Source organism: Somniosus microcephalus, chromosome 13 (assembly GCF_052327205.1).
Source record: "Somniosus microcephalus isolate GS21.2 chromosome 13, FLI_Smic_1.0, whole genome shotgun sequence".
NCBI classification, from domain to species: Eukaryota; Metazoa; Chordata; class Chondrichthyes; order Squaliformes; family Somniosidae; genus Somniosus; species Somniosus microcephalus.
This window is the reverse complement of record NC_140999.1, coordinates 15,938,620-15,950,147: the sequence shown is the minus strand read 5'-3', so window position 1 is coordinate 15,950,147 and position 11,528 is coordinate 15,938,620. Positions and strand designations below refer to the sequence as shown.

Below are 11,528 nucleotides of genomic sequence, written 5' to 3'. Positions count from 1 at the left end.
GTTCAAGAAGGCGGCTCACCACCACCTTCTCAAGGGGCAATTAGGAATGGGCAATAAATGTTGGCCTTGCTAGCGACGCCCGCCCATGAATGTATAAAAAAGAAACCTTCACCACATGGACTGCAGCAGTTCAAGGAGAAGACTCACCACCAGCTTCTCGAGGACAACTAAATGCTGGCTTTGTTAGCGATGCCCATATTCCTAGAATGAATTTTTAAACATAACCAGTGGCAGAAGGATGGGATTAGGGTACCATTCATAGGTCAACAAGCTATTCAAACTATTTAACTTGAATGCAAATGTAGCAGTCGCAAAAAGCGGTAGCTGTAAATATTTACAAGGGCTATAACAACAACAACTTGCATTTATATAGCACCTTTAACGTAGTAAAACGTTCCAAGGCGGTGCACAGGAGTATTATAAGACACAAAAAACTTGACACCGAGCCACATGAGGATAAATTAGGGCAGGTGACCAAAAGCTTGGTCAAAGGGGTTGGTTTTAAGGAGCGTCTTAAAGGAGGAAAGAGAGGTAGTGAGGCGGAAAGGTTTAGGCAGGGAATTCCAGAGCTTAGGACCTCGGCAACAGAAGGCACGGCCACCAATGTTTCAGTGATTATAATCAGGGATCCTCAAGAGAGCAGTGTTATCTCAGGGGGGTTGTGGGGCTGGAGGAGGTTACAGAGATAGGGAGGGGCGAGGCCATGGAGGGATTTGAAAACAAGGATGAGAATTTTGAAATCGAGGTGCTGCTTAACTGTAAAAGACATAGGCAGAGAACTGGAATAAGCTTTGACTGCGAAGGGGGAAAAGCAAAAGAAAGTAAATATTAGTTGGAAGTGGTGAAACTGGAGGCTGGAAAGAAACAATACAAGGGGCAGAAGGAATGTAGCAGCACCTCCACTGGCTGGAGGGTGTAACTACAGCAGGGCACGTTCACCTGGCCAGTGTCCATTCTGAACGTGGACATAAGAATTTAGAATGCAAAAAATGAACTGGAAGTGCTCACAGATGTAATTAAAAAAAAATATGTTGCAGATGATATAGATGCTGTTTTCTGACAATCACAGTTGTAATATGATAAGAACACTGGTGTCACCATATTAAATCATTTTCAAATTTAATGCAACATATTTGCATATTGACAGGATAAATCAAAGCACAAGGTTTACAAAGTTTAAATTTGGAAGAATTCTCAATAATTGTGTGTTGTGATTTTTTTTGCAGAATCGAATGAGGGAGAGCCTCGCTCTGTTTCATTTTATTTTGAAGTCCAACTGTTTTGAGAATTCATCAATGATTCTTTTCTTGAATAAAAAGGATATTTTGGAGGAGAAGATTCTTAAATCACATTTAGTGGACTATTTTCATGAATTTGTAGGTAAGTAGAAAACATAACTCTTCATCCCCTCTCTTTCTTCCTTCCCTTATATGGGGCCCTCACCACAGTTTTATTACTTCTCTTTAGTTAAAATAAGTCTAAATTTGTGCTCATCAAGGTGACGGTGAGAGATGTTAGTTCTGGGGAATGGAACACCTTTTTAGGAACTCTGGCAGGATTTTAACTTGGAGGAGTGTAGGGAGCGGTGGGTGGGTGGGTGGAGGTTGGTGGCTGGAATGTGGTTGGAAACCCGGGAGAACAGGTTTCCCTCGAGCCCTACCAAATTTAACAGCCGGGCCTGATTAACATTTTGTTTCTCTGTTTCCCGCCTGCAGCCAGCCAAATTGAGAGGCTGGCGGGCGGGTAGCAGAGAGGAGGGAGGAAGAGATCAGAGATCGTATTGGGGGGGGGGGGCCGGTAAGAAGGCCGGGGATCGAAGGGGTTCGGAGACCTGGGGGATTAGGAAGGCTGGGGATCGGAGGGGGCCGGAGATTAGAGGGAGCCTGGGGTTGGAAGGCTGGAGGGCGGGGTTGGAGGGTGGAGTGGGGATCGGGGACTGGTGGGTGGGAGGCTGGAGTGAGGTTCCGGGGGCCGGTGGGTGGGAGGCTGGAGTAGGGATCGGGGGCCGGTGGGTGGGAGGCTGGAGTGGGGATCGGGGGCCGGTGGGTGGGAGGCTGGAGTAGGGATCGGGGCCGGTGGGTGGGAGGCTGGAGTGGGGGATCGGGGGCCGGTGGGTGGGAGGCTGGAGTAGGGATCGGGGACCGGTGGGTGGGAGGCTGGAGTGGGGATTGGGGGCCGGTGGGTGGGAGGCTGGAGTGGGGATCGGGGGCCGGTGGGTGGGTGGCTGGAGTAGGGATCGGGGCCGGTGGGTGGGAGGCTGGAGTGGGAATCGGGGACCGGTGGGTGGGAGGCTGGAGTGGGGATCGGGGACCGGTGGGTGGGAGGCTGGAGTGGGGATCGGGGACCGGTGGGTGGGAGGCTGGAGTGGGGTTCCGGGGCTGTGGTTGGAGGCTGGAGTGGGGATCGGTGGGGGGGGGAAGGGGCGGGAAGGTGGGGGGGAAGGGAAGGGGGAAGGGGGCTGGCCCGCATTCATGAGTCTACAGTGCTGCTATTTCTTTGCAGAATAGGTTGGTTATGCTGAGAAGTGCGTTAACAGTGGGATAATCACACAGCTGTTGTCAGTTGTGCTCCACTAAAAGCCCTTTTAGTGTTTGATCATAGAATCTCACAGCACAGAAGGTGGCCATTCCGTCCATCATACCTGTGCCAGCTCTTTGAAAGAGCGATCCAACTAGTCTCACACCCCTGCTCTTTCACTATAACCCTGAAAATTTCTCCTTTTCAAGCATATATCCAATTCCATCTTGAAAGTCACAATAGAATCTCCTTGCTCCAGGCAATGCATTCCAGATCATAAGTCACTGCGTATTGTATTTATCGTTTCCCCCTGGTTCTTTTGCAAATTATCTTAAATCTTTGATCTATTGCCTCATTTTCTGAATGCTATAAATAAGCAAAGCCAGTGAAAAGTTGGGGCAGGTTAATTTCCCCAGCTCAGTTGTGCAAACAATGGCTTGGCTGTATAATACCTGCTTGATGCGCAAGCATATATTGGATTATATGAGCTGCTTTTGTATTGTTCCTCCTCTGCTATTGTTCTTCCCCGCCAGCTCCTGTAACTGGTGACAACATGAGGTTTTTTTTTTTTACACGACGGGAAGTCCTGCTTGTTCACTGGGTTTCCCTGACTGCTGCCGATTTTCCTGGGACCCGTAACTGTGCTGTCCCAGGCTCGAGGGGCTGAATGGCCGACTCCTGGTCTTGTGTTCCAGTGGGCAGCAACATCCAGTCGCAGATGTCGCTGCGTACACGAGTTACGATTGTGTCCGTGGTGATACTATGATGCCACGTCACGATGTCAGCGCTTCCAGTGTGCGTACTAGCGTAAACTGACATGGCCAGTCTTCCCGGGGTCAGGGGCACACCTCCGCGGTGGGCAGCAAGCCCCGCCATGTCGTTACGCGGCCCAATTCTGCTGGGATTGTTCTCCTTAGAGCAGAGAAGGTTAAAGGGAGATTTAATAGAGGTGTTCAAAAAGATGAAGGATTTCGATCGAGTAAGTAAGGAGAAACTGTCTCCACTGGCAGGAGGGTCGATATCCAGAGGACACAGATTTAAGGTAATTGGCAAAAAACAGAGGGGAGATGAGGAGAAATATTTTTACGCAGCAAGATTATTATGATCTGAAAGGGAAGCTGATTCAAATACAGGTAGACTATCCTTTATCCAAACTTCCGAAAACCTCTAAAAACCGAAAGTTTTTTTGTTCAGCGTAAGTCGTGCGCACGACATGACCAGAGTGGCGCACGACTTACGCTGAGCAGGGTAGAGGGTCACAGAGTTCCCTCCTGGGTAGGAGATTGCAGGCCGAGCCGGGCAGTGTGAAGGAGGTACCGGGAGAGTGAACCCAACAATACAGCGGCCCGTCCGATATTCTTTCCTCCCCCCGACCTGACCCGAACCGAACCGCGGCCCGTCCGATATTCTTTTCACCCCCCCTCCCCGACCTGAACCTCGGCCCGTCCGATATTCTTTTCTCCCCCCCCCCCCCGACCCCCAACCTGATTTGCGGGCCAGCTTAGTAGGAGTCAGCCGATATCCGGCTTTCCAGAGAAGCAGGAAGGGGAATGAGACACGGAACAGTCACAAGAGGTAGCCTGAACTTTTAAAATTTATATTAAATACCAATTTCCCAGTCTTATAATAATACCTTCTGAAATCCGAAAACCGAAACTCAGCTGGTCCCAAGGCTTTCGGATAAGGGATAGTGTACCTGTAGTAACTTTCACAAGGCAATTGGATAAATACTTGAAGGTAGAAACAGTTGCAGGGCTATGGGGATGAGCGGGGCAGTGGGACTAATTGGAGAGCTCTTTCAAAGAGCCGGCACAGACAGAATGGCCTCCTTCTGTGCTGTAAAGTCTATGAATTCCCACCAAAGCGGAATAACTGGGCCCTGACAGCCAACGATTCCCACGTTCTCCCCTGGTCGAGTGCATTTGAAATCCTGTTCGACAAATACAATTTTTCTTTGCCCTCAGGCTCTAAAAGAAATGCTGGGGCTGCCATGAACTTTATCCTAGAAATGTACCTAAGGGAAAACGGAATGAGGAGAACAATCTACCCGCACTTCACCTGTGCCACGGACACAGAAAACATCCGCAAAGTCTTTATGGACGTCAGGGACACGGTCTTGCTGCAGAGCCTGCGAGAACTGGACTTATTGTAGAAAGACATGAGGGAACCACGGCAAGCAATGCACTGAGAGTGCTGTACTCTTGGCAAAAGTGTTGGCTTTAACCTTCACTACGCGGCACGGCTGAAAACATAACAAAATTCCTTAAAAACCATACAGCTGCTTCTATCAATGACCCAGGTTTCTCCAATCTCTCCGCTGTTCCAAAGCAGAGATTTGAAAAGTAGAGATTTCTTTTTTTTTAAATATACTGATCACCAAAAATGAAACCTTTCTGGAAATAGTTCCTTGATAACATTAATGTGGAGCTGCACACCGCTCCCTCGACATGCTGGGAATCAGCAAAGCCAGGACGGAAGATCAACCAGGGAGTGATGGTCAAATGATGAAGAAACTCTAACGTAGTTTGCTGAGATGTTTATTCAGGAATGAACTTTTTGCAGATACTGACTGAGCCCAGAGTTAGCCTTTCAGAGGTAAAGTGGCAGTCGTTACAGGGGAGGCAATTATCCGTGAGAGCCATGAGGGGAACGTCGCATGCCAGGAGCAAAGAACATCACACACACTTTGCAGGCAGACAACCTGCGATTTTATGAAATGTGCTGGTTTCCCACCATCGTTGCGTCTTCAGAAAATTCCCCCCACCCAAACCTCTAACACTACACCCTCCAGCCCAGTGGAGACAAGTGGCTAGACCCGATCGCACGGCATGCTCCTCCTGCTGTGGAATGCAGAGCTTTGCGCTTGTGCTGGGGTCGGCAACTCTGCTGGGACATATTCCGGGAGGTCTCATCACATGAACCCCCCCCCCCGAAACGCCCCGCCCCCCCACGCTCCCGCCATTGGTCGCCGAACCCGTCCATTCTCGCAGTGCCACGCCTTCCCACAGCCAATTGGAAAGCGAACAGCCTCTTCGTTACCCGATTGGGTGATTCTTGACTGTCAGTCAAACAGCCTTTTTCTCCCCCCCCCCCCTGTCTCCAATATTTTTAGAACTAATAAACAAAAGTGTTCAAAGAAAATGAAGAACACCCACATTTTTTTAATGCCCCCTCTGATTTTTCTCCCGGGTTTTGCTCGCTGCAGCATCCTGGAGATTAATGTTGGGAGGACTCGTAAAAATCAACATTTCATTGTGCAGTACACACGTCTGCTGCATATATGACAAATAAAAAATTGAATTGAATTGAATCTTCAATTCCTGGAGACTCCGGGGCAATCCTGGAGTGTTGGTAACCCTAGCTTGTACAGTTAAATTCCCAACTGTTGATTTAGACCGACATCTTCCTCTGCGAAGAGCTGAAGTGACGGCCAACTCTGATTCCAGTTGGTAGGCACTGGAAAGTGAGGTTTTGTAGGGCCAGTGTTTTGAAATGTGTCAACGGTGGGCTCTGGACCATTGAAAGGAAATGGGGCCAGCTCTCGAGGCAGCTTGAAATCCTCGGCTGGGCTTGCTTTCCCTTACTTCTGGCCCATGTTGGCAGCTCACACTCCAGTTTGAGGATGCAGCAAGTGTTTGTGGAATAATGCAGTGTCTGCGCTAAAGGTACTACATCGAATGTACAGCACAGAAACCGGCCATTCGGCCCAACTGGTCCGTGCCGGTGTTTATGCTCCACACGAGCCTCCTCCCGCCCTCTTCATCTCACCTGGCCAATATTTATCCCTCAATCAACATTGCTAAAAACAGATTATCTGGTCATTATCACATTGCTGTTTGTGGGAGCTTGCTGTGCGCAAATTGGCTGCCGTGTTTCCTACATTACAACAGTGACTACACTTCAAAAAGTACTTCATTGGCTGTAAAGCACTTTGGAACGTCTTGAGGTCGTTATATAAATGCAAGTCTTTCTTTTCTTTTTAACCCTATCAGCGTAACCTCTTCCTGTCTTCCTCAAGTGTTTATCTCGCTTCCCCTTAAATGCATGTATGCTATTCGCCTCAGCTGCTCCTTGTGGCTCTGGGTAAAGATGTTTCTTCTGAATTCCCTATTGGATTTACTCGTGTCTACCTAATATTTACGGCCCCTACTTGGTCTCCCCCGGTACCGGTACCAGTACTGATAACCGACTTGATTTAAGGAGTTTTTCATGGATCTATGACTCTACCACTGGGAAACAGAGCAGGGCTTAGCTGGAGGCCCATTGAATGGACGTTGCCCTCTCGTGATCCAAACTAAACTAGCATCAATGTACAAGTGCATTCGCACAGCGCCTTCTCTTGCACAGGATCCCTCCATTTGAAAAAGATAAAGAAAATGTATCGTACAGTCGGACACCTTTATCAGTCATCTTCTCTTTACACCATTTTGTAAAAAAATAAGCAGTCTGAGTGACAAGGGGGTGCCTGAGGTAAATCAGAGTGAGCTATAGCTGAAAGCCTGAACTACCTTTGCTCTTTGTTTACTTTATTGGGGCCTATTCTGTGAATTTCAAGCCGTTCACACAAATACCATTAAAAGTGAGAGCCCAAGGCCACATTCACATTTGAAGATAAATAGTGATAATTTAGTGATTGAAAGATTCGGGGGATGGGGTGTAAAAATTGGATCTCCTTGTGCATTGAGGGAACATTTTGAGGAGCAACCTCCCATGCCCCCCTCAGCTCCAGGGCCCCCCTCAGCCCCAGGGCCCCCTCAGCCCCAGGGCCCCCCTCAGCTCCAGGGCCCCCCTCAGCTCCAGGGCCCCCCTCAGCCCCAGGGCCCCCCTCAGCCCCAGGGGTACAGATGCTGCCATATTGACATCGGCTGCTCCCCAGACACGCCTGTCTGAAGCAGGCATCAGGACCCATACATATGTAGATGTGGGGCCTAGCTCCTGCTTCAGGACCCCTGCACTAAGTCAGTGAGCAATGAGCTGTCGAGAGTGCAGCCGCCACCAGCAAGTGTATATTTTTCTTTTTCAAGTGTGGAGCCAGTGGGAGGAGCAGGCTCCACACACCAACCCTGTGGGCCACTGCTAGGCCCAATCACTTCTCCCTCCCCACCGCACCCCACCTTATTCCCATTGTACTGCCCCCTCCCCACTCCTGGGACTTAACCTCGGGACCTGAAATTGGAATTCCAGCAATGGGCGAGCTGGAGGCCTGACAGGCGGCAGCAGGGTTGAGCCTTGGGGCTCTCGGTTGTGGGGGGTGGGGGGGGGTCCACTCATTGCGTACAACCGGCCGTAACTAATTTACCCACAGGATGGTTTCAGCGAATCTGTTCCGTCCTTCTCACCGGGCTTGCTGTCGGGTTAACTCGTGCTTTTCTGTATAAACAGGAACTACAGACGATTTCAAATCAAAATCAAAATCAAAATCAAATCAAATCAACTTTTATTGTCATTGTTAGTGCACAAGTGCAGTACAACGAAATGTAGGCTTGCGGCTCCCGAGAGTGTACATTTAGATTAAGACATTTAAACATTCAACATACATTTGGCTTGTAATACATTAACATAAACATAACCATAATAAAGTGCATTGGCAGATGTGCAGGCTTTAGAGTTTATTTGTGGAGTTCAGTAGGATGACAGCCCTGGGAAAGAAGCTGTTCCTAAATTTGGAACAAACACTCCGATAAGCACTTTTAAGGGTTACGTCTGAGAAATAATTCTGTTCAAACAGATTCCATAGGTGGCAGTGTGCGCCAGCACAAGGTATCACAAAGAGCAGGCTTGTCTTGTTTCAACTTACGAGACAGATATAACGCTAGCTGGATTTATCTATCTACTTAGCGGCATCTTATACGCAAAGAATTAACTTTTATAAAAGTACCGAGATAGAAATGTTGTAAAGAGAACCCAGTTTTCAAACTAATTTAGAAAAGCAAACAGTATTAACAAAGAACTGGGAACCCTGGACTTCAGTATTTAAAGAGGAAAAATGTGTGCTTTTAAAGGCACTTTCTTCCAGATATATGATCAGTTCTTTGAAGTTTGAGACTTTCCTGAAAGTCTTGCTACATACATCATATAATTAAACAGGGATTAACTTTGATAGATTGAAGAGAGCAATTGATGTGACAGTGCAAAATCTGCACAATCTCGGTTTAATGGGATAATAAATGCAGCATGAGGCCTGTGAGCAAAGGCCTCACGTCTTCGCCATGTCATCTCTGGAACTTCTTACTGACCAAAAAACCCCCCCCGAAGGATCAGCATGATTTCAGCTTTTCAAACTTGCCCAAACTGACAGCAGATAACTTCATATACGTCAACATTTTTTAATGCTTTGTTACATTTTTATTTTTGCTTTTTCTTCACGTCCTCACCAATTTTCCACCCCTGTCCGCCCACTCCTGAAAGTGTTGAATCCTTCCCGAGACACGGTTCCGTGGGTGCCAGCTGCCCTCGAGGTGCCCTCAACTCCAAGTTGTTCATTTGGTCAGACTTGGCAGTCAGGGTCCGCAGGGTATTCGACTGCAGCGGCATCGCATGGCAGCCAGATCCTGTCGTTACCCGATATCCGCACAGGTGCACTTCCAGTAGGGACATCAGTGAACAGCGATCAGGAGCAGGAAACGGTGCCAGTTTTCATCTCCCTCTCCCGGGGGGCGCTTGAAAATTAGATGGTTATTGTAATGGGCAGCCAACCTGCAATGCCAGTTTTGTGTGTGGGTAACAAGTTGAAAATCTGCCCAGTCCCAAACAGTTTGTGATGATACTATTCGACTGTAGTGTGCTGTAGAGCATTTTCAAAATGAAAAAAAAAACTGACCTATGAACTTGACTATGTTAAAGGCACGATATAAATGCAAGTTGTTGTTATTAACAACTAATAGAGGAATAAGATAAAGGAATTTAACATTAAGTGATCGTGAACTAAAATGACGATTAAAAATAGTGATGCTACTGCCTCCACCTCCATCTTGTATCACCTGGCAAGACATTCCTCCAATATAAACAGAAGATGCTGGAAATACTCAGCAGGTCAGGCAGCATCTGTGGAGAGAGAAACAGAGTTAACGTTTCAGGTCGATGACCCTTTCTGACGAAGGGTCATCGACCTGAAACGTTAACTCTGTTTGTTTCTCTCTCCACAGGTGCTGCCTGACCTGCTGAGTATTTCCAGCATCTTCTGTTTATTTTTCAGCTTTCCAGCGCCCGCAGTATTTTGCTTTTGTACAAGACATTCCTCCAGGTTGGCATGCTAAAAGTGTACCTGATTTCTGCCTGCACATTTGAAAATTTTTTAAACTTTCATTACAGATTGTAAAAGTTTCAGGCCAGCAAATAAAATATTAGCTGTGACACAGACTCAGCCTAGGACTGCTTGGATTTTGAAATAGCTGGTTCATGGCTGTCCCAAACGCCTCAGTGTGGGGACCAGCTCCTTTAATCGGATCTGTACCTTCTACAATAGAATTTTAAAACACCCGCCCTGCAATGGAATGCATAGAAAGAGTTTGGTGCAGGGAAAAGACTGTGATTTTATTACTTACAGTGCACGGTACTAATGTTATAAAGCTGTACACAATAACTTGTGCATTATATAAGTATGGTTAAATATAAAAATAACATTTTGTGAAATTCGATTTTGTATATATTTTCCCTCGCGGATTAAAATGTATTTCTGTGTAACTCGACAAAACACTTGTCTCTTTGAAAAATATTATTGCCTGTGAATCATAGATTTTTTTAAATTCCTGCACGGGATGTGGGTGTCGCTGGCAAGGCCAGCATTTATTGCCCATCCCTAATTGCCCTTGAGAAGGTGGTGGTGAGCCACCTTCCTTGACAACTGAGTGGCTTGCTAGGCCATTTCAGAGGGCAGTTAAGAGTAAATCACATTGCTGTGAGCCTGTGAGTCACATATAGGCCAGACCGGGTAAGGGCGGCAGATTTCCTTCCTTAAAGGACATTAATGAACCAGATGGGCTTTTACAACAAACCTGTAGTTTCATGGTCACCATTACTGACGCTAGCTTTGTATTCACGATTTATTTAATTAACTGAAGTTAAATTCCCCAGCTGCTGTGTTGGGATTATGAACTCATGGCCTAGAAATTCGGTGGGCTGCGCCACCAGTTAGCACCTAAAGAGGGCACTCAGTGGCTTTAGCGCCACTGGCCATGCCTCCCGCGATATTTAGCGGGGGGCTAATGGCGGCGTTAGCCTGTTGCGCTGCGCTGCCACCGATGACGTCATCGGTGTGCGCAGTGCCCCGCTTCCGCCTCGATCATGATATTTGGTAGCGCCCGCCTCTAGCGCCGTTCGCAAATCGCGCCCGGTTCACGGGGCCTACCTGTGGCGGCAGTGGCGCAAATTAAGGTGGAGGCGCGGGGCGGCCATTTTTCCCGGTGGCCGCCTGCCAGCACCTCCGTCCCCAGCCTCCTGATCCCCCCCGGGCAGTGCCGGCTGTGTCCCGAGAGCCCGGCACTTCTCCTCGGTGCTGGGCTCTTTTGCCGGCACTCGCGATCGCTCATCGTGCTGGTGCAGGCCCCTCCCCCTTAAGAAGCGGAGGAAGGTCTGCAGTACCGCAGCGCGCCGTGCCACGGCGTGTGGCGCTGCGGCACTTTGCGCTGCGATATTCAGTTTCAGCGCCCTAAGAGGGACGCGGGGCGCCTCGAGCAGTGCCCCGAGTCCCTCTTGGGGCGTTCAAGATGAACTTCCAGCGGTCGCAACTGCTCTGATCGCAGCGGTAATTCCGGCGCCCAGGCGAGCTGGGCGCCCCGTTTGTGGCTCCACCGAATTTCTCCCCTCATATCTCTGAGATCATTAGTCCAGACCTCCTGGATTACTAGTCCAGTAACATAACCACTGTGCCACCGTTTTAGACCATACAATGTTGAAAAATTGCTCCCATTAAATTGAGGCCCCATCTACTTGTTTAGTGAGTTCTCCCAGTGTCCTGGCCAATGTTCTTCCCTCAACTAAAGACAGATTAACTCATTATTCTTCTCACTTAC

General features: G+C 48.3%; 1 protein-coding gene across 1 annotated transcript in view; it reads left to right on the top strand.

Annotated features, from left to right (window-relative positions):
* The window catches only part of LOC147108088 (guanine nucleotide-binding protein subunit alpha-14-like), an 86,997-nt gene extending 77,444 nt beyond the window's left edge, over window positions 1-9,553 (top strand). The window contains exons 6-7 of the mRNA XM_086004554.1: window positions 1,227-1,380; window positions 4,482-9,553. Of these exons, the coding sequence (XP_085860680.1) occupies window positions 1,227-1,380; window positions 4,482-4,669 (342 nt within the window). The 3' untranslated portion in view covers window positions 4,670-9,553. The remainder of the gene's footprint in view (window positions 1-1,226; window positions 1,381-4,481) is intronic.
* Window positions 9,554-11,528: the final 1,975 nt, after the last annotated feature.